At 52.0% G+C, this 25,536-nt stretch overlaps 8 protein-coding genes across 8 annotated transcripts; 3 read left to right on the top strand and 5 right to left on the bottom strand.

The window, feature by feature from the left end:
* Positions 1-554: 554 nt before the first annotated feature.
* Positions 555-1,013, bottom strand: B0T23DRAFT_187323 (uncharacterized protein). The gene has a single exon (XM_062833164.1). The coding sequence runs from the start codon at positions 918-920 to the stop codon at positions 642-644; it is 279 nt and encodes a 92-aa protein (XP_062690593.1). The 5' UTR covers positions 921-1,013; the 3' UTR covers positions 555-641.
* Positions 1,014-1,106: 93 nt separating this feature from the next.
* Positions 1,107-4,492, bottom strand: B0T23DRAFT_321603 (putative alpha-glucosidase precursor; the record flags this gene model as incomplete). Its single annotated transcript, XM_062835248.1, has 4 exons — positions 1,107-1,472; positions 1,601-3,228; positions 3,294-3,740; positions 3,799-4,492. The coding sequence occupies 4 exons, from the start codon at positions 4,490-4,492 to the stop codon at positions 1,107-1,109; spliced, it is 3,135 nt and encodes a 1,044-aa protein (XP_062690594.1).
* Positions 4,493-6,173: 1,681 nt separating this feature from the next.
* Positions 6,174-6,533, bottom strand: B0T23DRAFT_187276 (uncharacterized protein). Its single transcript, XM_062833163.1, has one exon. It carries the CDS (start codon positions 6,385-6,387, stop codon positions 6,184-6,186), a length of 204 nt encoding a protein of 67 aa, XP_062690595.1. The 5' UTR covers positions 6,388-6,533; the 3' UTR covers positions 6,174-6,183.
* On the bottom strand, positions 6,452-8,876 carry B0T23DRAFT_187264 (putative glucose transporter rco-3). Its single transcript, XM_062833162.1, has 3 exons — positions 8,605-8,876; positions 8,150-8,422; positions 6,452-8,087 (listed from the first exon to the last, which is right to left on the bottom strand). Exons 1-3 carry the CDS (start codon positions 8,721-8,723, stop codon positions 6,680-6,682), a joined length of 1,800 nt encoding a protein of 599 aa, XP_062690596.1. The 5' UTR covers positions 8,724-8,876; the 3' UTR covers positions 6,452-6,679.
* A 1,776-nt stretch (positions 8,877-10,652) lies between these two features.
* On the top strand, positions 10,653-11,042 carry B0T23DRAFT_406177 (uncharacterized protein; the record flags this gene model as incomplete). Its single annotated transcript, XM_062839088.1, has 2 exons — positions 10,653-10,782; positions 10,936-11,042. The coding sequence occupies 2 exons, from the start codon at positions 10,653-10,655 to the stop codon at positions 11,040-11,042; spliced, it is 237 nt and encodes a 78-aa protein (XP_062690597.1).
* A 1,955-nt stretch (positions 11,043-12,997) lies between these two features.
* On the bottom strand, positions 12,998-15,398 carry B0T23DRAFT_187404 (FAD binding domain-containing protein). Its single transcript, XM_062833165.1, has 3 exons — positions 15,215-15,398; positions 14,782-15,088; positions 12,998-14,720 (listed from the first exon to the last, which is right to left on the bottom strand). Exons 1-3 carry the CDS (start codon positions 15,246-15,248, stop codon positions 13,211-13,213), a joined length of 1,851 nt encoding a protein of 616 aa, XP_062690598.1. The 5' UTR covers positions 15,249-15,398; the 3' UTR covers positions 12,998-13,210.
* A 1,729-nt stretch (positions 15,399-17,127) lies between these two features.
* On the top strand, positions 17,128-19,013 carry B0T23DRAFT_384151 (uncharacterized protein). The gene is made up of 5 exons (XM_062837453.1): positions 17,128-17,441; positions 17,620-17,905; positions 17,992-18,301; positions 18,378-18,437; positions 18,552-19,013. Exons 2-5 carry the CDS (start codon positions 17,622-17,624, stop codon positions 18,582-18,584), a joined length of 687 nt encoding a protein of 228 aa, XP_062690599.1. The 5' UTR covers positions 17,128-17,441; positions 17,620-17,621; the 3' UTR covers positions 18,585-19,013.
* An 889-nt stretch (positions 19,014-19,902) lies between these two features.
* Positions 19,903-24,836, top strand: B0T23DRAFT_397477 (uncharacterized protein; the record flags this gene model as incomplete). Its single annotated transcript, XM_062838299.1, has 7 exons — positions 19,903-20,577; positions 20,654-20,754; positions 20,812-21,397; positions 21,541-22,392; positions 22,459-22,902; positions 22,969-24,237; positions 24,291-24,836. 7 exons carry the CDS (start codon positions 19,903-19,905, stop codon positions 24,834-24,836), a joined length of 4,473 nt encoding a protein of 1,490 aa, XP_062690600.1.
* Between the last annotated feature and the right edge of the window lie 700 nt (positions 24,837-25,536).

Genomic DNA, 25,536 nt, shown 5'->3' on the forward strand with positions numbered 1-25,536 from the left:
GATTCGGGAACTTGGAAATGCGGCACCTGAATACCTCTAAGTATTCTGTACCAAGATGTCCAAATGTAGAGGTACCTGACGCGATAACCCTCAGTACAGTACTTACACTCGTTTCATGAGCGAGGGACATTGGCGATGCCCAAAGGGAAGGAGTCTCCTATGAGGTGCAGTGGCCAACTTGTATCGCGCAGAACACCCAAAGAGGAAATAAGTAAACACGAGTGTCGGATTAGCCCCTTTATTCCATCGACGAGTGGTCATGACACTCATCACAACCGAGGCTCACGCAAGGCAAGCATAGTACGTACTCCAGAATCGATCGCACTGCACGCAACCTGAAGTTTCCGAGTCGACATTTTCTCAGCTCGCTCTTTCCATCTGCGCGCTTGACTTTTGGGTCCAACCGCGGTCGCTCCTCCCCCGGCTCGCTGGCTTGATGCGGCGGGAGGAGAGAAAACGACGAGATGGGTAGGTACCTAAGTACCTCTACCTCTAGAGGTAATTTACGACCGTGACATTCCTGAACTGATGGCCTGATTGCTTCTGTTAGTGATGGCATTTCTTAATTATGCGAAAATCAATCGCTCTACTACCCCTTCTAACAGCTCTGGGTTTATTACTAGGCGGGCCGGGTGTGAAACTCAGAGTACCGTACTCAACTCGGGCGAACCCGAGGGTTTCGTAACCGACCGCTGCAGCGCACCGCACTGCACTACACTGGTTCTAATCAGTCGTGACGCCTCCTCAACAACTCGGATCGATCTGACCAGTCTTTTCCTGCGGTCTAGGTAGATTATGACACAGGATGTCCAGATAACGACTTGAAGGTCGTTTTGCCAGATACGATGACTTTGTCGGATAGATAAAATAGTACGTACTAGTAGAGGTAGGTACACTGCGCTCATGCATCCTTTGATCATGATCTGGCATCAAATAACTTCATGCCGCCCCGACCCCCCGATAGCCCACTTCTTCCGCTGTTTATCATACAGTACCTAGGTACCTACTATTCCGAACCAAAAGCCGAGCTCGCTCGCTTATCAAAGCACGTCGAGCTTCAAGCGCCCACAGATTAGCTGTCTGTGCTTGGCTGAACGTCGGATCAACTAAACTACAAACATACGGCCAAAAAGGATGCCGAAAGCAGCTGCATAGAGCAAATTGGCCGTGCTGAACTCGAGTCTGTTGCCGCCTCCCTGAACAGGAGACGAGCCCGAGTTTGAGGGTGAGTTCCACGACAGCGTCCAGTTAGATGCCCACGCCCCTTCCTTGAAGTTGTCCTGCAGCTCGGTTACCGAAAGGAACTTCCCCTCGGGGTCGTAGGACCAAGAAGCCGATCCGAGCAAATGACTATTAATAGTCACTCTCAGAGGTGCCTCGGCCACTCCCAGAATTGTGACGTTGGTCAGCGAGTTTCGGTCAAGGTACTTGCCCTGAGGTGTCACTCGAAATGAGTTCTTCTCAACCGTAAACTAAAAACAGCCAAACCCGGTTAGCACTTTCGACCTTGTCACAAGGGGAGCGAGTGGCAAGCGACCAACTAAACAGTCAAGGCAAAGAGGGAAAAAGTGGCATGTAGAAAGAACAAGAGGAAACTTACATCAACCCACTTCACATTCTCACCCGGCTCCAAACTCTCACCATCATCCAGGTACAACGTACCATTCGCCTTACCCGCACCATCAAGAGCAACGATGACACTCCACTCATTTTGTCTGCTCTCCGTCGTAGTCATGCCCGGCTCTTGCACTGGGATGACATGGCCACCCCGCAGAAAAACCGGAATGTGTCCCAGAGGTGCATCGATCGTTACATTCTCCCCAGGCTGAACACCCTCACTGGCGGCCTCGTATGTATACCAATCATACCAGATGGTCCCATCGCCAACACCAGGAAACACGCCGTCTACTGTATTGGCCCCTTGAACAAGACATGGTGTCACCATCACCGCGCTGCCCAACATGAACTGGCGATCCGCATCCGCCAACCACGGCTCTTGCGGGAACTCCCACGAGAGTGCGCGCATGACCGTATTTCCAGACAGGCTGGCCTGGGTCATAAGCGTGTACATGTACGGGAGCAGGAGGTATCGAATCCTCATTGCCTTCTTGGACGCATCGATCACAGAGCTCCACACGTAGGGCTCCTGGCTGATGGCGCCACGGACGTTGTGGTTGCGGTAGAATGGGAAAAAGGCGCTGAGCTGCATCCATCGTGAGCACAGCTCGTGGTCGGTGTTGCCATTGAAGCCGCAGGTATCTACGCCGAACATGGGGAAACCGAAGATGGAGAAGGACAGGGCCTGGGGAATGCTGAAGTACAGAAACGCCCATAGGGAATAGTTATCACCGCCCCAGTGGCCGGCCCATTTGCCAGAACCCGCAAAGGTGCTGCGGCCAATGATAAAAGGACGCTTGCCCTCAAAGACTTTGAGAAGTGCCTGGTAGGTTGCGTGGAGGATTTGATGGCCGAACAAGTTGTGGAAGTCATAGTCAACTGTACCGCCATGGTGGGTACCATTGGGGCTCAGGGCGTGAGTACCAATGTCGCCGTGGAAGTTGTTGATGACATATGGTGGATAGTTGATATTGCGCACTCCAGGAGTCGGTGTCGTTCTGAGATAAGAAGTAGTGCTAGTGGTGCTGGCTGTAGTCGTGGGGTCTGGGTACTGCGTTTTGTAAACCGACGTTGCAGAGGATGCCTCACTCGCGTTGGTTTTTTCAAAACCTTCGGGGTAATCGAGCACAAGAGCACCTGGCTCACCGGGAAGACCCCATGGTGGATGAACCGGATTGAGCGTCAGGTTGCCCGTGCCACAGCTTCCGATGCAGAAAGAAGCAACCTCGCTCATGTCAATCCAGATGCCATCAAAAGCGACCTTCTTATAGTACCTAACAAACTCGTCCGTCCACCAGCTGACGGTACCTGTACCGTTGAGGGCCGCACCAATCCAGTCCGGAAACACGGTGTAGCCAGGCCACACTGCACCGATATAGAGCGAACCGTCTGGGTTCATGATGAAAGCATCAGCTTCGAGTCCACGGTGGTAAGGTTCATAATCATCTTCTGGCTTGTCAGGATTTGGAACATAGATGGCCGAGTCGACAATCGGCACGTAGTGCTGGTGATTCTTGTGAAGCTCCTCGAGGAACTTGGCGCCTTCCTCGTAGCTGAACTGATCAGGGTCGTTTTCAAAGTCACGATAGCCCTTCATGTAATCAATGTCGGCTTTGAAAAGTCAGTAAAAGCATGGATGGGGAAAATTCTGATGCTGAAGGACTTGGGTCACTCACTCCAGATTGTCTCCAGCGGGATGCCAAACTTGCGGAAATTGTCAACGACATCCTTCACAACTGTCCAGTTCGAGTATCCCCAGCGACATTGGTGAAAGCCAAGAGTCCAATACTGCTGCATTGCAGGAAGACCAACGGTACTGAGCTGATAAGACTTGATGATATCCTGAGCAAAAGGTCCCTCAAAGAAGTACAAATCGATGCTTCCGCCGAGAGTCCTCCAGGTGATACCTTCGGGTCGGAGGAGCACTTCCTGTGCATGAGCATTTCGAAGGAAGACACCGTTTGTATACGAAACATATTTGGCATTCTTGTCTGCCGGGTCGGAAACGTAGCTTAACTTTCCAGACTCGTCCTTGGTGAAGTATCTGGTGTCGAGATAGATCGGATGGTTGCCGTAGATGTTGGCATCGAGGTTGTCGCCCACATCCGCAGCGAACAGCGTGCCTGGAGATGGTGTTAGTCAGATGCAATCCACGATGCACATTCATGTTCAGAGACTTACGTGTCAGATTGTTCCCCAGTCTAAAGCCATGCATAACTTCGCCGAGACCATACAGGTTGTAATTCTCGGGTAAAGAGGAGCCGAACTCGATGAACTGATCCTCATAAACAAGGACACGGCCCTCGGTCGTGAACAAGACATCTCCAGTCTGCTTACGCTTCACTGTGAAGGAGAAGGTGGGCTCATTCGACCACGAGATTTCCAGCTTGCTTCCAGCCGCATTTGAATCAGGCTCGGCCTCTGGTCGGGGCACGAGCACCTCAGGAAGTATGAACCAAGTTTCATTACCGGGACCAGTATAGCGAGGTTGAATCTGGACATTGATCCGATTGTTCGCCTGAAAATCAACGGTAAGCTTCAGGTGCTCGATGTCGTTGCCATAGACATTGCAGGGAGGGCCAGCAAGGGTCAAGTCAGCCGTGAGTCCCTTCTCCGTCTCTTGTGCATTAGCAGCTGTATATCCTGGACAGACGTTTTGAACATTAACTGCTTGCGGGTCGAAGACGTTAGGTAAGACATTTGGTCCGATGTCAGCTGAAGTTGGGAAAGTGAACATAGGGGAATCCCCTGCCACCGTCCCGCTCAACGCACCAGGTCCAGATGACGTTGCAACCACAGATACATGTTGAGCGGATGTCCATTGAGGGACAAGAGCCGCAAGAAGGAAGAAGGAAGCCGATGTGAAGACGGCCATGACGAGTAAACCCGGATTGACGGTCCCCCAGACTTGTCGTATCCCACGTCGACCTTGGGATATGAAGAAAATGCCCAACAGGCAATATAAAAATATGGAAATACCCAGGTACGTCGATGCTCGTAGATTGTTGCCGAAGGAGCCCTCGAGCTGGTAAATTCCGTCAAAGTCGAGGAAGGATTTCGATACTAGTTGTGTGCCGAATTTTCCTGAGCTTAGGTTGTTCTGTCTACTCTTCGAGGCCGCGTAGACTGGGTTGACGAAGAGCAGCTGAGCGAGGAGGACTGCTGCTGGGAGGGGGTAATTAAGAGTCCAAAACTGGTAGAGTAGCTATCCCAACGTTGTTGGTCAACCCCTTGCTGCTCAGCCAAGCGAAAGAAAATGTAATGGTCGGAGCTGGAAAGTGAACATGCGAGGGAGCTCAATAAGTACCTTTCATCATGCTATCTACGGATTCCCGGCTGGGATAGGAAAGCGGGACTTACCTTGAAAATGTCACAACCTCTGTGCCTAAGGTAGCTTCCGGCGACAGGCACGGCAGTAGGGTTCAAGTTCGGATGTGCTTCGTGGGGTTGCTGCTGCACTTGCGCTCGCAACTGCGAGCCGTATATTTGTGTCATCCATGCCAATCCTGGTGTCGTAGCTGTCTCCAGTTGTGATTGTCCAATCTTCCCCGGACGCATCATGGTCGGACCTGATCGACGTTGGTTCACGCAGATTTGCGGGCACCAATCAATAACGGGAGTTCGTTAAAGCTAAACCAGCCTCCCGGAGCACCTGCCTTGGTCGGACCGAAACTTATGTGCCGCCGCAGTTGGCAAGGTAACAACGTCTTGGGGAACCAGGCAATAAATATCCGGGGCGGTAGTTGTTGCCGAGGATGACCGCAGAGGCGAAAGTATACAACGCTTTTACTGAGGTGTTGTCTGGTTGAGAACAAGTACGGCCGACATGCCCGGCGTTAGGATGTGAAGCTGAAATGGTCGCTGTCTGAACTGAGAAAGTGCTATTCGGGGCGGAGAAGTATGAGAGAAAAATGGAAGAGTTCCGGTCAAAGGAGTTATAAGTCGAATGAATTGAAGATAATACAAGCTAGGATCAATCAAGTCACTAAGTCGATGCGAGCCGTGAGGCAAGACCAGTGAAAAAGAAATGACCACGAGATGCCCCAAATGACCTATTAAACACCTCACGGCTACGCAATGGCTTTCTCTGTACTACCCGATATCCCAGGCATCACAAATTACGAAGTTCCAGATCTGGCTGTTTTTTCGTTCCCAACTTTGAATCGAGTTCGGATGATCCAGATCAGACGAGCTGAACCCAGGCGGCATCAGTCGATTGACGTCTCGGGGCAGATATGGATGGTATCAAACCTTCACAAGCATAGGACCACTCTGTTGTCCCCTAGATACTCAACCTTTGATGTTACATCGTCCTCCCTCAATAAATGTAGGTATTAGTAGTACTGATGTTAGTCGCTGGTCATTCGTGCCGTTGGCGTTTAGACGAAGACAATGCAGCGTGGCGGGTTGCTCCAGAGAAAATCGTGATGCCCTTCCCGCCAGCATCACTGCAAGGTTACTTGCATATTCCGTTCGGGGTAGCCTCATAACTTCATCAAGCACATCCCGCTTGTCTGTGACACAGGCTGTCTATATTGCACAATGAGGTACATGTGCATAGATGTGTCACGTTTCCATCAACATGATGCCACATCGTTTGAGGGTCGTTGTTCGCTGTGATGGATATAAAAACCAGCTCGCGCCACGAAGAGCTCCATCGTCTTTGATTCCTTGACACAAAAACCTCATCAGCGCCCAGATAACTGCACCATGTACACTGGTTGACTTGCCCATAACCAACAATGGGCAGACAGACATTCTGTAAAGCATCCGATGGGTGTCATCCGAAGCCCATGTCCCAAGGATATGGCCTGCAAGGAACAAAGCGGGATCAAGAGCTACAGCGCCCCTAGGTAATGCCACCCAAAATCAAAAACAAATATTCAGCATGATGATCAAAGAGTTGATACCCAAAAGTTTTTTTTTTTTCCCAAATCCAAAAAAGCTCCAAACTCCAACACGCTAACTCCGTCGCTGATATCCAGAAAGCTCGAGGGAAATAGTAGCCCAAAAGTGACCGGCGATTTCCCCACCCATAAGCGTAAAATCAAAACAAAAAACGTCAATAGCTGAGATCGATGTTGCCCAAGGATGCCACAAGTTTATCGTCTTGTGACGCCCCGGTGTTATTGCTCCCGCCCGTGTCGGTTTGAGACGTGCTGGAGTTGCTAGTGCGTGACTGCGATTGCTGTAGGTCAACTTGTAGTTGGTGTTGTTGTTGCTGTTGTTGGTGTTGTTGTTGGTGGTGGTATTGTTGTTGTTGCTGCTGCTGCGGCTGCTGCTGCAGCTGCTGCGTTGGCGGTATGCCGCCATCGGAGAAGCCAAGGTCTCGCATCTCCTGGAAACTCCAACTAGGTTCGAAGCGCCTGCTGTGCCACGCATGGTCAACTCTCTCGTACATCTCATCAATTTGTTCGAGACTGATCTTGCTAGTCTCGTAAACCATACACCACACAAAGCCGACCGCTACTATGCAAAACGCGCCCCATACGAAAAACACTTTAGAGCCGAGATCTATCGAGCTTTCGTCGCTCGCTGCGCTGTTCGTTTGCATATACGGGGTGCCGTAGGCGATGCCAAAATTGAGGAACCAATTTGAAGCCGTAGTTATTGACATGGATTTGGCTCTAACCTTGAGCGGATAAATCTCGGAGGTGACGACCCATACAACTGGGCCCCATGATGCAGCAAAGAAGAAGATGTATATCGCAACAAAGGTAATGAGGACCTTGTTCTGTGCTGATAGGTTGTTGGAGCCGCTGGCCGTCGCGAAGGCAGCGATCAGCAGCTGACAGATGGCCATGCCAATGGCGCCCACCATCAGGAGCCGACGCCGGCCCCATGATTCGACCACGAACAATCCGGGTATGGTCGATGCTGTGTTGATCACTTGCATAATGAGAGAGATCTTGAAGGGGTTCCCGACGCCAGCGTTATTGAAAAAGGTGGTTCCATAGTACATGATAAAGTTCACGCCGGTAAGCTGTTGTAGCATCTGCAGACAGCAACCTGTGAACGTGCGACGGCCAAGGTGAGGTTCGCCAAAGAGAATGTCCTTGTAAGAATCGGGACCCAGTGCCATCTCGTATTGATGGTTTGCTTCGATTTCGGCAAGCTCCTCGACCAAGGCAGGGTGAGTAATGTCCAGTCGACGCAGCCGACTGAGAGAAAGCGCAGCGGCGTTCTTGTCTCCACGTTTGATGAGGTAACGAGGAGTTTCGGGTAACACGGTCAAACCCAGAGCCAAGACGCAGGCCCAGGTTAGCTGAAGTCCTATTGGTACCCGGTAGGCAGCAGCTGTCTTCAATTTGTATGTGAGGATGTTGACCACGGCAGCGGCAAGAAGCCCCATGGTGATGGAGAGTTGGTAGGTGCACACCAGTGTTCCTCGAATCCACTTGGGTGCCATCTCGGACTGATATAAGGGGACAAGCACTGAGACAATGCCGATACCAACACCGGCAACCGTCCTGATATTGTCCACGTTAGTTCAAAAATGAGCCAAGCAAAGCCTAGGGGTAAAAGTACACACCTTCCTGCCACCAACAGATCGATGTTATATGCACAAACCTGCAGGATGGCGCCGATTACGAAAATTCCGATGGCGCCAATAAGGGACCGGCGACGTCCATAGTGATCTCCGAGAGGCGCAGCGAGTAAGGCTCCGATGGCGGTTCCGGCGCTGAGCATGGCAACGATTAACGCACTCTCCTTTGGGTATATGCCAGGCTGTCCGTTGCCGTCGATGTAGCCGGTCGAAAAGTGGTCTTTGAACGATTGCATGGCAAGGATGCCGTTGATGGTTCTACAAGCCAGAGGTGCATAGTTAGCACTTTAGTTTGATGTTATCTCGAGAGTCTGGTCGTCTGGTCTGCGACAACGCAGCATCAAGCCAGTATCCATCGCAGATGCCATTGCATGCCCCATGGCATATCCGTCGCATCGACGCGCTCGCCGCGCCCGAGTGCATTCAGAAGAGAGGCTTACCCAGTGTCATAGCCAAGGAGTAAGCCGCCTGTGGCGACAAACAGGCCGACCATGATCGCTGGGGCAGATGAGCCAGCGACATTGTCGGGCTTCTGCCAGCCCATGGCGAAGATCGCCATGGCGCAAAAGGTCGAGGGCAGTCAGGCCAGGGTTTAGTGTCGTTGCCGCTGGGTTTGTCGCGGACTGACGGTGATGAGGCTGGACGGTTGTTGAACCATTTGTATGGGGATCGATGTCTTGGGGTCCCCGTAGCGAAGCGACGGTAGTAGAGGAGGTGGTAGTGGCCGGGTCACTAGTGGCACTTGAGGCTGTCGAGGGCGGGAACCACAGAGCTCTGTGTAGGGTGTCGACTGTGGTTCTCGACTGGAGATCTTGACTGTAGGCTGTATGCTTGGGTAAAGTTGTTTGTGGTTTATTACTTTTGGCTATGGGATGACAGCGACAGTCCCCGTCCGACAGAGAGCCGGGTCGCGAGGCCTGGCTGGTGTCTTTACTGTCCGTGTCCGCGTCTGGGTTTGCGCAACGAACTGGGCCAGAAAGGTAGCAAGACGACAGGACGCAGCAAAACTGAAGCCAGAGAGAAGAAAGGTAGGAGCGAGGATGGAGTCCTGGCAGCCAGTGTGGATGGCCCGGGGTGGATGATGGGTGGACGGGGTGGGTGACTGGATCCAATGGATGGCTAGGCGGACTGGACGCTTCGAGATCACAGTTCCTCTCAGCACGGGAGGGGCGCGCTCTGATTGGTCGGTCTGTCCCGGCCTACCCCAGAGCCCAGACACCGATAAGCCCGTGCTCAGTTTGGCCTCCTTTAAGCCTGCAATTGCCTGGCCGCACGCCGCCTGCAGGCCTGGCAAATTCTGGGGCTGTAAAGTGGAAGTTTTCCGTTTTGGAGGGGATATCCATGATGAGCCGAAGAGAGTACCGCCATAGGTATGTATCCAGTGCCACGAGTGCGTCTTGCCATGGGACGACATCACTCAAGACCATGCCTATGGGATGGGATGCGATCCAGATGGGTTGCGATGGGATGAACAGGGCATCACGCACAGGAACCGCACCTACACTACATCCGATAGTAAGCACCCAGGGCACCTTCCCCAGAGGCCCACCAAAATGCCTGCGCGTCTCCATCCACTCTTCTTGTCACTTTGCCTCGTTCATCCCGAAAGCCTTCTGAGGTTCTTTGACATCCCCAGACTAGTTCCCATTGAGATGCTACACTAGTGCCACATGCTCCGGCTGACCCCGGTGACCTGCAGGACGCTCGGCTATTCGCACGCCTCTCACTTCAGTTCGTGATGCCGTGACTAGAACAATTCGAAATATGTTCGATCATGACAGTCAATTCCCTTTGAGACGCGATTTTTGTCATAGTCCTCTTGGTTTGCACCAGACAGCTTCAAGCGCGGGAATAGCATCATGCATGATCGACGCAAGCGACGTTGAAGTTTCAGCAGAAGTGGCAGACAATCATAAACCGAGCCCAGCGAGATGGATGCTTCTACACTGTTGGAGCCTGTCTTGCATTGCAACGACAGTTATACGCAGTACATGTTCTTGGTTTTCTAGATTTCTCATGACCTTGCAGACACTGTGCTGACCCAAAAGTATTTGTCAATCTCCGCAGCTGTCCTGTAACAGTACCATGAGACGCTCCCTGAGCTCGACAGCCCACGTTGCTATTTGCTGGATGGCGCAGAAATTATTCGCTTGTTGGTGTTAGGTAACTGGGGCACACCTGTATCGTGAAGTGCTGGAAGGATCACGTCAAGAAACGGCAAACCCGCTGTCCAATACCACGCCAGAGACGTGTCTGACACGCAAATAACCCAAAAATCCTTGTTACGGTATCTCCCGTCATTCGAACCATCAGACATTCGTCGCTGTTTCGTGCCGTGGGGAAAGGCCCCAGGCCAAGTGCCCCTGGATTTGTCTCCAGCTTCTTAGTTTCATAGCATTGTGGGGGGCTAAAGAGGCATCATGGATGGTTTCGACGCTTCTACATATCTACCCCATGAAAGAACACCATTCAGGGACATCTACCTTGGATGCTTCTCATAGGCGAAGACTTGGTTACTCCGGAAAAGTCAATTGTCATGAACAAACTCGCCAAGGTAACGATGCCTACATTTGTACCCCGTGGCACTACTTCCAGGAAATCTTACTTGCCGCCTAGTGGTGCTTCTGAGCTGCCGAATGGCAACACTGGCGATTGAAATCAATGGCTAACAAGTGTTCCACTAGCGCATCTAGAAGACATTTCCGGAATGTTCGTAAGGAACTTCAACAGTCTATGATTCCATGGCTTATCCATGTCTTGATGGCTTTCAGCAAAGACACTCTTCTCCTCAAGTACGGAGGCGTCATATCCGAGTGTGAGGAGATCCAGGTATTCCACTAGTCGTGTCAAGATATATCTCGGTGGACGGAGTGGCTGAAAATTGGACCATTACCTCATATACCTATAATCCAACGTCCAGTCTTCGCTCCTTGCGCTTGGGAACTTCCCCGTGGCACAGCATGATCCTGCCTTACGGAGAGACAACGAACGAAGCAGCGTCATTCAACACCATATTCATCTCCAGACCGTGACAAGACATGTTAGCTCGATATCTATCTTAGACTAAAGACAACGTGTAAGAATCATGTTACTATGTCAAACCTGAGGTGGTGCCGTCAAGTGCACCTGGATTCCACTGCCCAAGCAGCATGCGAAGACGCATATTGTCATTCTACCTGCGCACCCTGGCAGACGCCTTTGTTCTTCCGCCTCCCTTTAGGTGCCTATATGCTTCTTCTTATTCGTGGTTTTTAGGTCTTCTATTCATGTCGTAAGAATCATCACTCCACATGTGTGAAGTTTTTCTCTTCCTTCCACTACCCATCTCGCTGTGGTAACGAGACGCCGAACGTTCACCGTGGACTAAGTCGTCTACTATATGAATCAAAGAGCTACCAGTACACATAAGATGTCCAAAAGCTCGACACAGAGACGCTTCAAGTATATACAATGTGGCAAGCTAGAAATGAGTTCAATCTAGCAGAGTCGTACAACTTATCTCCCTCACTCCCAAGCCATACTACCGAGACAAACTATTGGCTGACCACAGAATAATCAAGTGTGATTTACGGGCCACGCGTGATTATTTACAGCTTATTACAGAATACTCAAGGGAAAAACGTTGTGTGTTGATTACTCATCCTTAGCCACGAGCGGCGTGAGTGGGAAGACAGTATGCTATACTTGGACATGGATGGAAAGCACATATCCTGTAAATATTCTACCAGATGCGTACACTTGAGCGAGGCACATACTACAGCAAGAATTCCTGGACTCGCTTGCAAGCAGAAAAAAATATCGCACACGCCGTCACTGTTGTCATGGAGTTACTGGTTCCTCCTGGCTTGAGGTCTTCATTTTCATATGAGGAAGACCATAGCCGACTGATAACTAGTTAACCAACAACATCTTATCAAACCTCGCTTCAATATCTGGACTCTTCATCTATACACATCGCTGTCGTAGCAAATTCGTTCTCTAAGGGAGCCTTTTGTTCCTCATCTCAATGCTTTGACATCTCAACTCTAAACGATTGCCTTAACTTAAAAGAGAACCAAAACCATTCCATGTTAAAATATACAAACCACATAACTACCGATATTGAACCAGCTCCCTCTATCCAGTCGTTAGTTACACTTGCCATGCTTCACCCACTTCGTGATAACTCAGTGGAGGCAGCCTATAACAACGACACAAGGTTTTTGTACAAAGCTCTAGTCTTGTGTGTATCCGGACCCAAATTGCCTCACTGTTCATTTACGATCGTTTCCATTTTTGTACTTGGATCTCGGAACATTAGAAACGTCAATGTCTCAAGCCAAAGACATACCTCGTGGATGGTCTCGGACTAAAAGACTTTTCACAGAGCGCCAGAAACGTAAGGTGCTTGCTACAACATATGTATTTTTAGCTAAATCAAAGCCAACGAAAGGTAAACTTTCTCCAATGCGGATGTTCCATGTATGTGTCAACATACTCCTCACTCCTCTGATCAAGATGCCAAAGGCTCTTTGTTTTGTCGAATACCTTATCGACTAGACAGCTAGGCCAAAAAGAGACACGAGAGAGAACTAGGGGCACGTACCGAGCCTTGATCCGAGACAGGAACGAGCTGGGCTGATCTAGACCTTGCAGGTATATTCTCCACAATGTCTAAGAAGTAACCGCTCAGCGTGATCTTCAAGATAGCCCAAGCCAGCACACCGGCGGACTTAAAACCACAGAGTTGAACGAACGTGTAAAGCCTGAACTTCTTGTCTCTTTATTCATCTCCCTTTCTGCTCCAAAGCAAATCCATGGCTATCATCATGACATTAAAGAAAAAGACTACCCATAAAAGTACAAACATGTAGCGCCAGCATGTATTCCAAACCGCTAGTGAAGATAAAGATGCATATCCCTGGCAAATTGAGTTTTACACAACCGCCGAGACTAACCAAAACCCAGCATTCCATTTCAACTCCGGTGTTGTTATTCCTTCTCGGAACCTGTCCAAGTAGGGCTGGTATAAGCAATTCTTGGACAGGCAACTTCGCGAAAATCATTTCAAACCTCGAGAGTAACCTTCTGACCCTTGACGCGGCCGATGACCTGCTCAGGGGCGTACTTGGGAATGACCTCATCGTCATGGAGCATCTCGAACTCCTCGGTGGCATCACGACCCATGAAGTTCAGAAGAGCTTGGACACCACCGGGGTGTTCCTCAAGCCAGTTGGTGAGGTCAAGGACGACACCCTTGACGACAACCCAGAGGTCCTCCTTCTTGTTATGCTTGGCAACCTCCTCCATGGTGTACTCCTTGTCGGGGATGGTGAAAGCCTTGGGATTTTCCTTTTTGGGGGCAGCGGCGGCAGTGTCCTTCTTAGGGGCCTCGGTGTTGGCAGTGGCCTGAGCACCGGACTCACCGCCCCACTGGACGGAAATCTTGCCAGGCTGCGAGGGGTCGATGTGGAGGGCAATCTGACCAAGACGGGCAGCGCCAGCGTTGCCCTTGAGAGCCTCCTGGAAGAGGTAGTTGCTGGCAGAGTCACCGGCGACACGGCCGTAAACAACGCAGCCAAGGAGGGAAGAACCACCGAGACGGTTGGCACCGTGAACACCACCGGCAAGCTCACCGCAGGCGTAGAGACCCTCGAAGGGCTTCTGCTCAGAGTTGAGAACCTGGGCCTTGTCGTTGATCTCGATACCACCCATGGTGAAGTGGAGGACAGGCTCCATGATGGAGACATGGAAGTCGTCGTTGATATCGACGGGCAAGTTATGGAAGAACTTCTTGCCCCAAGGATCCTTCTGCTTACCCTCAGCGATGGCGTTGTAGGTCTGGAAGGTCTTCTGGAGGTGCTCAGGAGTGCAGCCGATCTCCTTCGCGAGCTCTTGGCCGGTCATTTTCTTCATCAAACCACGACCAGAGTAGTGGCGGGTGTGGAAGTCAAGGGTCTTGGAAGCCTTGGAGTTGAGGACAAGGCGGACGGGGTACTTGCCCTTATCCTTCTCCTTGTGGATCATGCCGGAGACGTAGTCACGGTGGCCGAGCTCGTCGCAGAAGCGGTCGCCATCGCCATTGAGGAGGATACCACCCTCACCACGAAGGGCCTCAGCGGCAAGGAACTTCCACTTTGAGTTGGGGTCCTTGGGGTCGACGAGACCTGTGGGGTGGACCTGAACTTTGTCCATGTCGATGCCATTACCGCCAATGGCCATGACCATCTTCTGGCCGTCACCAGTGGCGTGGGTGCCGTTGGTGGTGGCAAGGCCGTAGACATCGGGGCGGTGTTTCTTCAGAAGGGAGTCCTCAGTGAAATCTGCGGCGTACCCACCAGTGGCGAGGACGACAGGGCCATCGAGGGACTGGGTCTCGCCGTTGACCTCGTACTTGACACCGGTGACCTTGTTGCCCTCCTTGTTGAGGCTGGTAACGCGAGCCTTCTTGATGATCTGGACGCGCTCGGGCTCGGTCTCGGCAAGCTCCTCAAGGCGCTGCATGAGAGCATAGGTGATGGCCATACCGGGGAACTTGGCATCGTGCCCACGGTGAGTACGGGGCTGGGAGTGGCCGCTGGAGGCAGAGTTAGCCGTATTACTCTTGACAGAGCATTCCGCATTAAGGGGTCACCTACCCGAGACGGGAAACGAGAGTAAGGTCGAGCTTGAAGACATCCTGAAGCCACTCAACGGCGGCAGCGGACTTATAGGTGAGGACCTTGATGAGGTCGGGCCTGGCCTTGTCACGGGCAGACTTAAGGGTATCATCGTAGAACTGCTTGACGGAGTCCTGGATGCCGAGCTCAACCTGTGTCCTGGTGAGGGCACCGTTGATGCCGGAAGTGGCCTTGGTCGAGTTGCCGCCGAAGAAACCCTGCTTGTCGAGGACAACGACGTTACCACCGGCGAGATAGATGGTGTGAGCAGCACTCAGACCGGACACTGCATGAGAAACACATTGTCAACAAGATGTCCATGAACGACATGACACCGCCAGATGTCGAATGACGGATGTCGTGGCCCGCGCGCGGGGTAGGGCGCAGTGCTCAGGTGGGAATGTTAACTTACGGCCGCCGCCAACAACAATAACTCTAGGCGCCATTATGAATATGATGTGTACCTCACAGGAACAGGAAGACAAACAAACCTGAAGTGAATGAGGATGAAAGAGGGAAAGAGGGATACAGGTCAAGGTAGGTAAAGGAGAAGAGATTTGCAAGCGACAGGAACGCAGGCCTGGTTATTATCTGGTTCGTTGTGAGGGAGCGTCGGTCGACCTGGGACCTTCCGAGCCACGGACACTACTGCTAAGCAACGAATGGAACAACCGGGGCCGGGTTGTGTTGGTTGGTATTCCTAACACCCTTATTCGTGAGCCGAGGTCGAGCGTGGGTGGGCTCTCAACGAAACGACAGGGGTTAGTACTGGTACTGGGAACAGTGCAAACACGGGCGACGTCCAGCGAGCAGCTGGCAGCGTGAGTGTCGCCCCATAACAGCATTATTGATCCTGTCCCTACCTAATGGGGATCCCATCTCCATCTTTTCTCCAACGTGAGGAGTTACCTAGAGGTAGGTACTACTCCTCTCCTCTTTGCAATCTACGTGAGCCAGACAATATCCGAAACAAGGTGAAAAGCTGTCAAAACATTTTCGCTCTGTTTCCCCACCGCAAATTGGAATCCGTTGCCAGTTCAAGCGACACAAAGGAGCCGTTGATCGAGAACATTGTTGAGACAAAGGAAGAACAAGAGATGACGGCTTACAGCATCATGACATCCAAAGGCCTTGTGTGCTTGTGTACTTTGGATCTCGCTGCCGGTTTCTAGCCGAGGACAAAGTGAGTGGACGTGGTGGACTGCGCGCAACTTGCCGTCCAGCAAATGTGCCGAGGCTTGCTGACAAAGAGACCCCAAAGCGGACAACTACTGTAAGGAATAGGCAAGTACATACCTAACATCACGCAGCAAACAGGTACAGACCTCTCACCCACTGTGGGGTTCAAGATGCAAAACAGGAGGCTCCAGCCAACTCTCACTCCTGTTAAGATATATCGAGGCTCTTCACCGAAGTTATGTGAAATTGCTTTCGGAGAGAAGCTTCTTTTTTTTTCTTTGACTGATGTATGCCGAAGCTGATGCACACGATGCCACGATGTCCAGAATTCCCCCACTGGGTTTCCATTTCCACTCACCCACACATCTTGGCAAAATGCCAAGCTGCTAACTATGTACATGGTACACTTCGTTCACAACCCGCAGTGTGTAGAAATCGCCTTTGGTTACCTGGTTGATCCTCGCTCTCTCCCCGTTCTCTCATTCCCCAATGGAACCGGCCTAATCCCCCCGCCCATCCGGGCTTTAAACCCCCAGGATTCCCCACAGAGTCACGAGCCGGCCAAGCGGCCCAAGCCAGATCATAGCTCCCCATCTCCCCCCAATCAACGAAGGCGGGCGGTTGCCGCTTCTCGTGTGTGTGACGGTTGGAGGTGCCCACTCTTTGAAGGCATGTGAAATTCGGCGCAACGTCGCAACCAAAACCCCAGCATTCTCGAGATTCCGTTCCAATGAACCATTTTGAAAAGCTTTGGTTGGCTCAATGCTTCGTCTCCAAACGGTGTCCACTACCAAAAACAGGATCATCAGATGCGATCAAATGCATCTCGCAACCTGTGCAGACATTGAACCGAACTCTGAGATCGGTCAGGGCAGCATCTCCGGGTCCCTGATACATGACCCTGGCTGCCATGCTCGGTTCAGCCATCAACGCTTGTCAGATGATGAAACGTCCAATGTCTGGCTCCAGGTCGGGCAACGTCGCGCCGGTGTAGTCCTGTTGACTCTGTGCTTTCCTGTGGCATGTGATATTCTCCGGTTTGAAGACTAACAGTGTGATCGGTAGATCTATGCTCTGTTGACGATGTTGGGTGCTGTTTATGAATGCCCAACTGTCACGAAACAAACTGTAGTCTGATGAGTGAGTATATGTTCTACCTGTTGCGTGTTGCATGCAGCCTGCGCACCGCCCAATGTCAATGAGTGTTATAGCAAACTGTCCCGCCTATATGAGCTTTAAATCAACTTCATGGTGGACCCAAAACATGTCAGGCGAAGCAATTTCTAACCGAGCCATGTCAACGAGACCTAACACATTTCCAACACTTGTGGAATTGATTATATTAGAATACTTGATCAACTTCGATTCAGAGTCCGCGGACATCATGAAATGTGAAGTACACAATGGCAGCGCCGCAATCACTTACTTTTGATTGACTGCTTCCCCGCCCCAGTTCGCACGTACGTCATCGCCGACATCCAATCCAATGGCTCGCTCGCTACTATTCGTTTCGCTTTCTGCCACAATGTGGGATGCGATACGTACGCCTAGTGTACATCTCTGTGCAGGTGATCGAGCACCGTCGGATCGTACCATAGAGAAGAGACCTCAGCACTCGAGTATTAATTGGTGTGACAGCTATGCGGTTCACTCCTTACCTCGTCCTTGCGCCAACTGCAGCAGTCGCCTTCGCTCAACTCTTTGATCCTCTGCATCGAACCGCTTCTGATATCCAGCAACAACCACAGTCGCAGTCGGTCAACCACGCGCAAATACCACTCGCAAAGCCTGCCGGAGAACTCGGCCCAGCCATGCCGCCTTCCGGAGCGCCCCAAGCAGACGGCCCCGCGAACGCAGGGGGTGGCAGCTCTGTCATGCTTTCGGATGTTATGGGTCGAGATAAGAGCATAAATCTTTTTGCAGGGTGAGTCGCATTCCTTGTCTTTAAGTGAAAAAAGCGCTGTCGACTCTGGTCGTACGGGGACTAGCTAACACTTCAAAACATGATAGATTCCTTAGGAGCATCGAGTCTCCATCGCAGCGTCTAGACGATCCGGCCAGGAATACGACTGTCCTCGCGCCGCTCAACTCGGCGATAGAAAGCCTTCCACGGAAGCCATGGGAAGACCCGAGAGACTACAGCGCTTTGGGCGCAAATGCATATGAAGGCGAGGATGGACAGGGGAGAGCGCAGCGCAACCTGCGCAGGTTTGTCGAGGCTCATTTGATCCCAACCAGCCCATGGCCGGCGGGGGAGAAGATCAAGCCGGTGGGCGGTGATACGGAGGTCTGGTGGGAGGAGAAAGACGGTGTGAAACGTGTAAGAGGACAAAAAAGAAACCACAGCACAGCCTCCTCGACCTCATATGGTTATACTGACACTATGGTCACCGCAGATCCAACCTGGAGACATTGAGGTTCTTAGTGTAGGTAGCAGTGTCGTCAATGGCGAAGTGGTAAGTCCACTCGGTTCATTATCTTGCGTCCACTGCAATTGTCCCCACTGGGCATTTTCTTGCCCGGAGTTTGTTTGTCGCGGAAATACTGACCTTGAGACGTGGATCGGACAGTGGATCTTGAATGGCGTTCGGAATGCCTCCTGAAAGGAGTTGACGACGGAGGTTAGGACGAAGGAAGCTTTCGGGTCTGAATCAGGGCATGGTACTGAACCGTGGAATATCATCAACCGGTGGGAAGTCGGATGATGAGCTTGACTCGGTCACATAGCAAGCAATGAATATCTTGGTTTTCAGTAATAATAGGGACAACAATTGAACAGGAGGACATCCGGTCTTGCAATAAAGCTCGCGAAAACGAGGTATCGGGGTGAATGCTTGTGGATTTTAGTGTAGTCCGGCTGTCTGAGAACTGATGCCTCTGCTGGTCACCCTACCTAACGGTTATGGTAGGCGGTAGCCGTTGGCAAGTCTTCGAACAGGACCCACCGCATATGACAGGAATGATGATGACACCGCACGTTGACGGCGCTGAAATCGGCCCAAACGACGTCCATGCGGTAGAACACGAGCCTGAAAAACAAATTGATTTTTCTTTCTGAGGTTTCTGCGTGATGGACTTCGAACTTGGTCAACCGTTTGGCCTCGTAAAGAGATATCCGATTCAAACAGCCAAATCCCGTCACCGGTTCTTGAAATGCGCGCCTTGTGTCATGTTCGGGCTCCATCGGCGATAAAATAGATACGTAAGGGGTGAGTACGGACGATAAGAAGCCTTGGTGGGTCAGGAGTAGTAGAAGAGTGAATTTCCTGGGTTTTGATTTGCAGGAATCAGGCTTCGCGACATTTTGCCGCCTTATCGCTATCAGTTGGAAAGGCGGAAAGAGATCTGCGCCCCGGTTGCCGGTCTTGCGACACAACACTGCTTGCTACGTTTGATTTCCGACATCTACTTGGTCGCTAAAATCCTCCACTGAACCAAGCCCTGGTTGTCGACAGCCGTACCAAAATCCAAGTTCAGTCGGGATCCTCTTGAGCATTCGAAATCCAGAGGACATTGTCCATCGATGGTCGCAGAGAGGTTCTATGACACCTGTCGCAGCTGTACGCGCCAAGCTCCTCCCCCCCCCCCCTTCTTCGTGTTCTTCCAGCCCAGCTTTTGCCCTGCCCTGCCTGGTCCCCTGACAGAGCTCCTAGGGCTCCCGCCTCGCCGAACTAGGTGAGGCCGATGTCAGGCAAGCAACGAAGCGCCTGCCGCAGCGCACTCCCGCTTCTAAGCCTTGCCATCCTTTCACCACCTTTGACTTCATCACGCAACCAAAACTTGCTCCTCTCCAAACCCCCCACCAGCGCTCCGGTCACATTCAGCTCATTCCTGCATCACCCCTAACAAATACTTGCATCTCGCGTCGTTGGCATTGCAACTGACGCCGATCCCCCAGAGCCTTCGAACAGTCCAACCACGATGAACTCCCAGCCCCAGCCTTTGCATGGCGGTGGCCCCTTTGATCGCGACCGTGACCGCGAACTCGAGGAGCAAAGACATCGCGCCATTCAACAGGAAGAACTAGCACGACGAGAGAGGGACCGCGAACAGACCCGCGAACGCGAGCGAGAACGTGACCGCGACGACGCCGAACGTCAGCACCGGGAACCCTATCAACCCGCCACCACCCCTCACCATAGCAGTGCTGGCTCGATCCCCATCCACCAACCGGTCGCCTCCAGAGTTGCAACTACCATTCACAGCCCCGGCGGCTTACTTGCCAATCACGGAGGCTCTGCTCCTTCCATGCCCATTGGCGCACCAACAGGACCTGCTCCCGCTTTCGGCCCGCAACTACAACATGAATCCGGTCGGCCTCCTCCACACGGCGGGCCTGGCGCGGCGCCGACAACCCAACATCAAATGTTCGCCCCAATGTCTCACGGCCCCGGCGGCCCAAATAATCCTTTAGGAGGGTCGGGCGGACCGACGTCTCTCTTTGGCGGTCCTCTCCAGCAGGAGAACGGTCGGGGGTTACAGCAGGACGGTGTGCGTGGCATGCAACAATTGCCCTTTGGCTCCAACATGGGCGCTGGCCACCCCATGCCTTCTGGCCCCAGTGGGATGCCCCAAGGTCAACAGCCGATTCTTAACGTACGTAAAATCATCTGGTTGGTCGGCAGGGTGCGAATTCAATCGCCAGTGAATGCTAACGGTATTCTCGACACAGGACGCTTTGAGCTATCTCGATCAGGTCAAGGTCCAGTTTCATGAGCAACCAGATGTATACAACAAGTTCTTGGACATCATGAAGGATTTCAAGAGCCAAACGTATGTTGGCCCTCCGTGTTCGACAGTCTCCTCTAGAAGCAGGCTAACCGGAAGCAGCATAAACACTCCTGGAGTTATCACAAGAGTTTCCGAGCTATTCGCGGGCCATCCAAACCTGATCCAGGGCTTTAATACATTCCTGCCACCCGGCTACCGCATTGAGTGCGGCTTGGAGAACAACCCGAACAGTATTCGCGTTACGACACCTCAAGGCTCCACCTCGTTCTCGATCGGTGGAAGTCGCGCGCCACAACTCGAACCTGCACAATCAACATCAGGTTCCGGTCAGGCCTTCCTAAGTGCACGACCAGGGAATTGGCCGCCATCTACTGTGCAGCACAGCATTGAGAGCCCCGAGGTGGCGTATAGCGTGCCTGCACAAAATGGCCCTGCTGGATTTTCTGGACCTAACCAGAATGCACCCTTCGAGAATACCAGTCCGGTTCAGCAGAGATCCGTCCCAGCCGGCCAGAACGGGGCTGCTGGCACCCATGCTGGGCCAGTGCCTAGAAATGCGCACACGCCCACACCAACGGTGGCCGGCCAGCCCAACTCAAACGGCAGCGTGGCTCATCAAGCAATCATTGAAAAACGGGGGCCAGTTGAGTTTAATCATGCAATTAGCTATGTTAACAAGATCAAAGTGAGTGCATTCCCGTTGGCCAGCAGCGACATAAGTGGGAGCGGTTTTCGTGGCAAGGATGGGGCTGGGAAGTACTTGTGGAGACTTGATCGTCTGAACTTGCCATGGAACTTGAGTACGGACTCGAACTGACTCTTTTCAAGAACCGTTTCCAGGACAAACCCGAAATCTATAAGCAATTTCTCGAAATCTTGCAAACATACCAGCGCGAACAAAAACCTATTCAAGACGTCTACTCTCAAGTGACCACTCTGTTTCACGCGGCGCCCGACCTGCTCGAAGATTTTAAGCAATTTCTTCCCGAATCGGCCGCGCAAACGCGACCGGCCGGCCAGCAGCGCCCGGAAGACAGCGCGGCGATGGCTGTCACGACGCCAACTCCTCAACCAGGCCTTCCTGCTCGTGATCAACAGCCTAAAATGCCACCGGTCGGCAACTTTGCGCCTCCGCCGAGCGCCAGCAAGGAGAGCAAGAAGCGTGCCCGTGTGGAGAAGGCCGTTCCCACTACCGCACCTCCTGCATCCGAGCAGCCGCCCGTCTCGAGTTTACGGTCAACCATTCAGCCAGCGGCACCCACCAACAAGCGAGCCAAATTATCACACAAGCCCGTCGTCGGTGATGGCAACTTTATCGAACCTACTTTAACTCCTGTCATGCCGGAACCGCTTGGTCCGATCCCGCTTTCGACCTCCGGCCAAGATGATGTACAATTCTTCGAGAGGGTTAAGAAGCACATCGGCAACAGGACTGCGATGGGCGAGTTTATGAAACTCATCAACCTGTGGAATCTTGACCTGATCGAAAAGGACGTGTTGATCTACAAGGCAAATCACTTCATGGGTGGCAACCCCGAATTGCTGAATACCCTTAGGAACATGCTAAGGCACACCGGCACGGAAGAGGTAGTTGAGAACCGCCCTGAACCACCGCCAGGCAAGGTTTCTTTGAGCAACTGCCGCGGTTTCGGTCCCAGCTATCGCCTTCTCCCTAGGCGGGTAAGTGCCTCTTCCGAAAAATAGCACTATTTCTTTCCTGGCGCGCTAACTATCATGGGATTACAGGAACGTCTCCGTCCTTGTAGCGGTCGCGACGAGCTGTGCAATTCGGTACTCAACGATGGTTGGGCCTCACATCCGACATGGGCTTCGGAAGATTCGGGCTTCGTTGCGCATCGCAAGAACGGTTACGAAGAGGGACTCCATCGTATCGAAGAGGAGCGACATGACTACGACTTCTACATCGAAGCCAACCAAAAGTGCATCCAGCTCCTGGAGCCGATCGCCCAACAAATGCTTACGCTTACCCCCGCGGAGCGAGCACACTTCAAGATGCCTGCAGGTCTTGGTGGGCAGAGTACTTCGATCTACAAGCGAGTATTGAAGAAGATCTACGGGCCAGAGAAGGGTTGTGAAGTCGCCAACGAAATGTTTAAGAACCCTTTCGCTGTTGTGCCCATCGTGATGGCTCGTCTCAAACAAAAAGATGAAGAGTGGAGGTTCACCCAGGTACGCATGACCATTCCCCTGACCTATGATTCGCTGTTACTATGTGTCTGCTAACCCAATAAATAGCGCGAATGGGAAAAAGTTTGGCAGAGCCAAACCGAAACGATGCATCTCAAGAGCCTGGACCACATGGGCATTCAGGTGAAGACGAATGACAAACGCAATCTTTCCGCAAAGCATCTGGTCGATGTTATCAAGACCAAGCACGAAGAACAACGCCGACTGCGAACGACTAAATCAAAGATACCTCGTTACCAATTCTTGTATGGGTTCCAAGATCAGGATCTTCTCCTTGACCTCCTTCGTTTCATGGTCATTTATGCGAATGTGGGTGGCCAGCACAACGCTCTGGAGAGGAGACGTATATTGGAGTTCTTTGAAACGTTCATCCCGGCATTCTTTGACCTTCCAGAAGAGAAGGTACAAGAAAGACTTGCTGATATCGACCAAGATTCTGGAGAAGAGGATGAAGAAGACTCGGCGCCCGCTGAGCTCACCAATGGCAGGACGCGACGCGGTAAAAAATCCGACCTACTTCGCGGCGTCCTTGATCCGGGCCGTAATGGTAGTCGTAGCCGGGGCCAAAAGGAAGATAGCGCAGCAACAGGAAGCAAGGAGACGACACCGGATGTCGGGTCTGCTAATGAGGAGGAGATGCCCGATGCGCCAGATGATCGGGCTGTCCCGGAGGTCTCGAATGACCGCTGGTTGCCCACGATTGGTCCCATCGTCTTGGAGAATACCAAGGATGGCAAGCCTGATGGACTTGTTGATGTCGATGGTGAACTGAAGGCAGATGCACCCTTTGTTCGTGCCTGGTACAACTTCTACTGCAACCAGAACATGTATGTGTTCTTCACTGTTTTCCAGACGCTGTACAAGCGCCTCGAGGAGGTCAAGGCCAGCAAAGACAGCGTCCTTGAGGAGATCCGCCGGGAGACTGCTGTTAAGCCCGCAAAGATCCTTGGCATGGTCAACCCAGGCCTGCACTACTTCGACGACAAGAACCCGGAGACATTCTGGCCTCGTACCGTCGAGCTGATTGAGGATTTCATCAACGGCGAGATTGACGAGAGCCGGTATCAAGACGTGCTCCGGCACTACTATCTTCGCAAGGGATGGACAATTTACACGATCCAAGATCTGCTCAAGACACTTTGTCGCATTGGTCTTGCCTGCAACAACCCAGACGCCAAGGGCGAGAAGACCAAGGAGCTCGTTAGAGCATACCTGGAGAGTCGTCAGCAGGAGACTACCAGCTTCCAGAACGAGATCAGCGCTCGTAAATTTGCGGAGAAGTGCATCAAAGATGCCGATATGTTCGTCATCTGCTGGGTAAGTATCTATCTTGAGAAAGTTGAACGTAACAAATACTAATCTGTCATCAGTATCCGGGCAAGAAGGAAGCTTCCGTGCGCTGGCTGAAAAAGGAAGACACCACCTTCTACATGGACGAGATGGAGCGCATTCAGCAATGGCAGTACTATATCTCTTCTTACATGCGTCAAGAGCCCACGGAAGGAGTAGATAAAAAGCAACTCCAGAGGGTAGTCCTCTCCCGCAACCACGCCGCGGCGACAGAGGGTATCTCCGAAGATGATTATAAACCCAAGCCACTTGCATATGACGAGGGCCTGGTGATTAGGATTTGCCTCAATTCGTCCAAGATGGTGTTCGAAAAGTTCACTTCGGAATGGTTCATCTACAACACCACCACCTTCGACTCGGAAGAGGACAAGGTTTTCCACGAGGAGAAGCAGGCGTTCCAGAGAGAGCTGCGCGATGAACGCCTCAAGGAGAAGTTTGTGACAAATAACTCCTGGATGAAGGGCCTGAGCCATGAGGAAGTCCAGGCAGCCAAGGACGAGTTTCAGAGGTGGAAAGAGGGAGGCATCGGTATGGTCGAGTCGCAGCAGCAGCCGCCCCCACAATAGCCACAAGCCCCACCGTAGTATTGTGGATTATGGGCGTCCTTGAGAACGAAGGGATAGGGTGAGTGACGGATGCTCATGTGACGGGCCTCAGCGTTTCATCTCCTTTCGGCAGCAGGAGTACGCTCTGGGTTGCAGCGTTGAATGTTGGTTCAGATAATTTGGTGATGGAATTTATCAGGGAGTTGAGGGAAGCGGTACGATTTGCTTTAGTCGTGGCTTTTGTTTTATTTCCGTTCAGCCTAGGCGAAGGACCGTGTGGGTATCAACAGAACAGAACAGGCCTAGGTTGATTATGAAGTTTGAATCCAACTCGTTATTACAAAATGAGATATGGACAAGGAAGCATACTGAGAAGGGGGGAAAGAGCAAAGGAAGGGGTGGGTCTAGAGAGGACCAAGTGTAGTAAGAGGGACTCTCCGGTAGGTACAGGCTTCTTATTACTAGAGGCTGTCCCTTGACGAGGGGTCAAACCCGCTATCAGCGAGAATTATTTGTTCATATTATGTCAATCAAACACATTTGTGTCCTTCACGTTAACGCTAGTCATCTCGGTATTTGTGCTGCAGAATACTGACTGTAAGGTACCAACAGTCTAGTTTTGCGTAGTACCCCTTTCGAGTGCGTACGGGTAAGCATGAAAGCTCGGACCACAGGTATTCCGATGGTCATACTTGGCAGGCACATTACTTGTAACCACCAC

The sequence above is a fragment of the Neurospora hispaniola genome (genome assembly GCF_033458365.1).
Source record: "Neurospora hispaniola strain FGSC 10403 chromosome Unknown B0T23scaffold_6, whole genome shotgun sequence".
Lineage (NCBI taxonomy): Eukaryota > Fungi > Ascomycota > Sordariomycetes > Sordariales > Sordariaceae > Neurospora > Neurospora hispaniola.

What these genes read in the sequence shown, in the direction of transcription:
- B0T23DRAFT_187276 (XM_062833163.1), bottom strand. Translation starts at nt 6,387, where the DNA reads ATGCTTTACAGAATGTCTGTCTGCCCATTGTTGGTTATGGGCAAGTCA.
- B0T23DRAFT_187404 (XM_062833165.1), bottom strand. Translation starts at nt 15,248, where the DNA reads ATGGCGCCTAGAGTTATTGTTGTTGGCGGCGGCC. An exon ending in TATTGTTGTTGGCGGCGGCC is followed by an intron (nt 15,089 to 15,214) that starts GTAAGTTAACAT and finishes TTTCTCATGCAG; the next exon opens with TGTCCGGTCTGAGTGCTGCT. An exon ending in ACTCTCGTTTCCCGTCTCGG is followed by an intron (nt 14,721 to 14,781) that starts GTAGGTGACCCC and finishes CTCTGCCTCCAG; the next exon opens with CGGCCACTCCCAGCCCCGTA.
- B0T23DRAFT_187264 (XM_062833162.1), bottom strand. Translation starts at nt 8,723, where the DNA reads ATGGCGATCTTCGCCATGGGCTGGCAGAAGCCCGACAATGTCGCTGGC. An exon ending in CTCCTTGGCTATGACACTGG is followed by an intron (nt 8,423 to 8,604) that starts GTAAGCCTCTCT and finishes TCTGGCTTGTAG; the next exon opens with AACCATCAACGGCATCCTTG. An exon ending in GATCTGTTGGTGGCAGGAAG is followed by an intron (nt 8,088 to 8,149) that starts GTGTGTACTTTT and finishes GGACAATATCAG; the next exon opens with GACGGTTGCCGGTGTTGGTA.
- B0T23DRAFT_384151 (XM_062837453.1), top strand. Translation starts at nt 17,622, where the DNA reads ATGCGGTTCACTCCTTACCTCGTCCTTGCGCCAACTGCAGCAGTCGCC. An exon ending in AGAAAGACGGTGTGAAACGT is followed by an intron (nt 18,302 to 18,377) that starts GTAAGAGGACAA and finishes TGGTCACCGCAG; the next exon opens with ATCCAACCTGGAGACATTGA. An exon ending in GTGTCGTCAATGGCGAAGTG is followed by an intron (nt 18,438 to 18,551) that starts GTAAGTCCACTC and finishes TGGATCGGACAG; the next exon opens with TGGATCTTGAATGGCGTTCG.
- B0T23DRAFT_187323 (XM_062833164.1), bottom strand. Translation starts at nt 920, where the DNA reads ATGATCAAAGGATGCATGAGCGCAGTGTACCTACCTCTACTAGTACGT.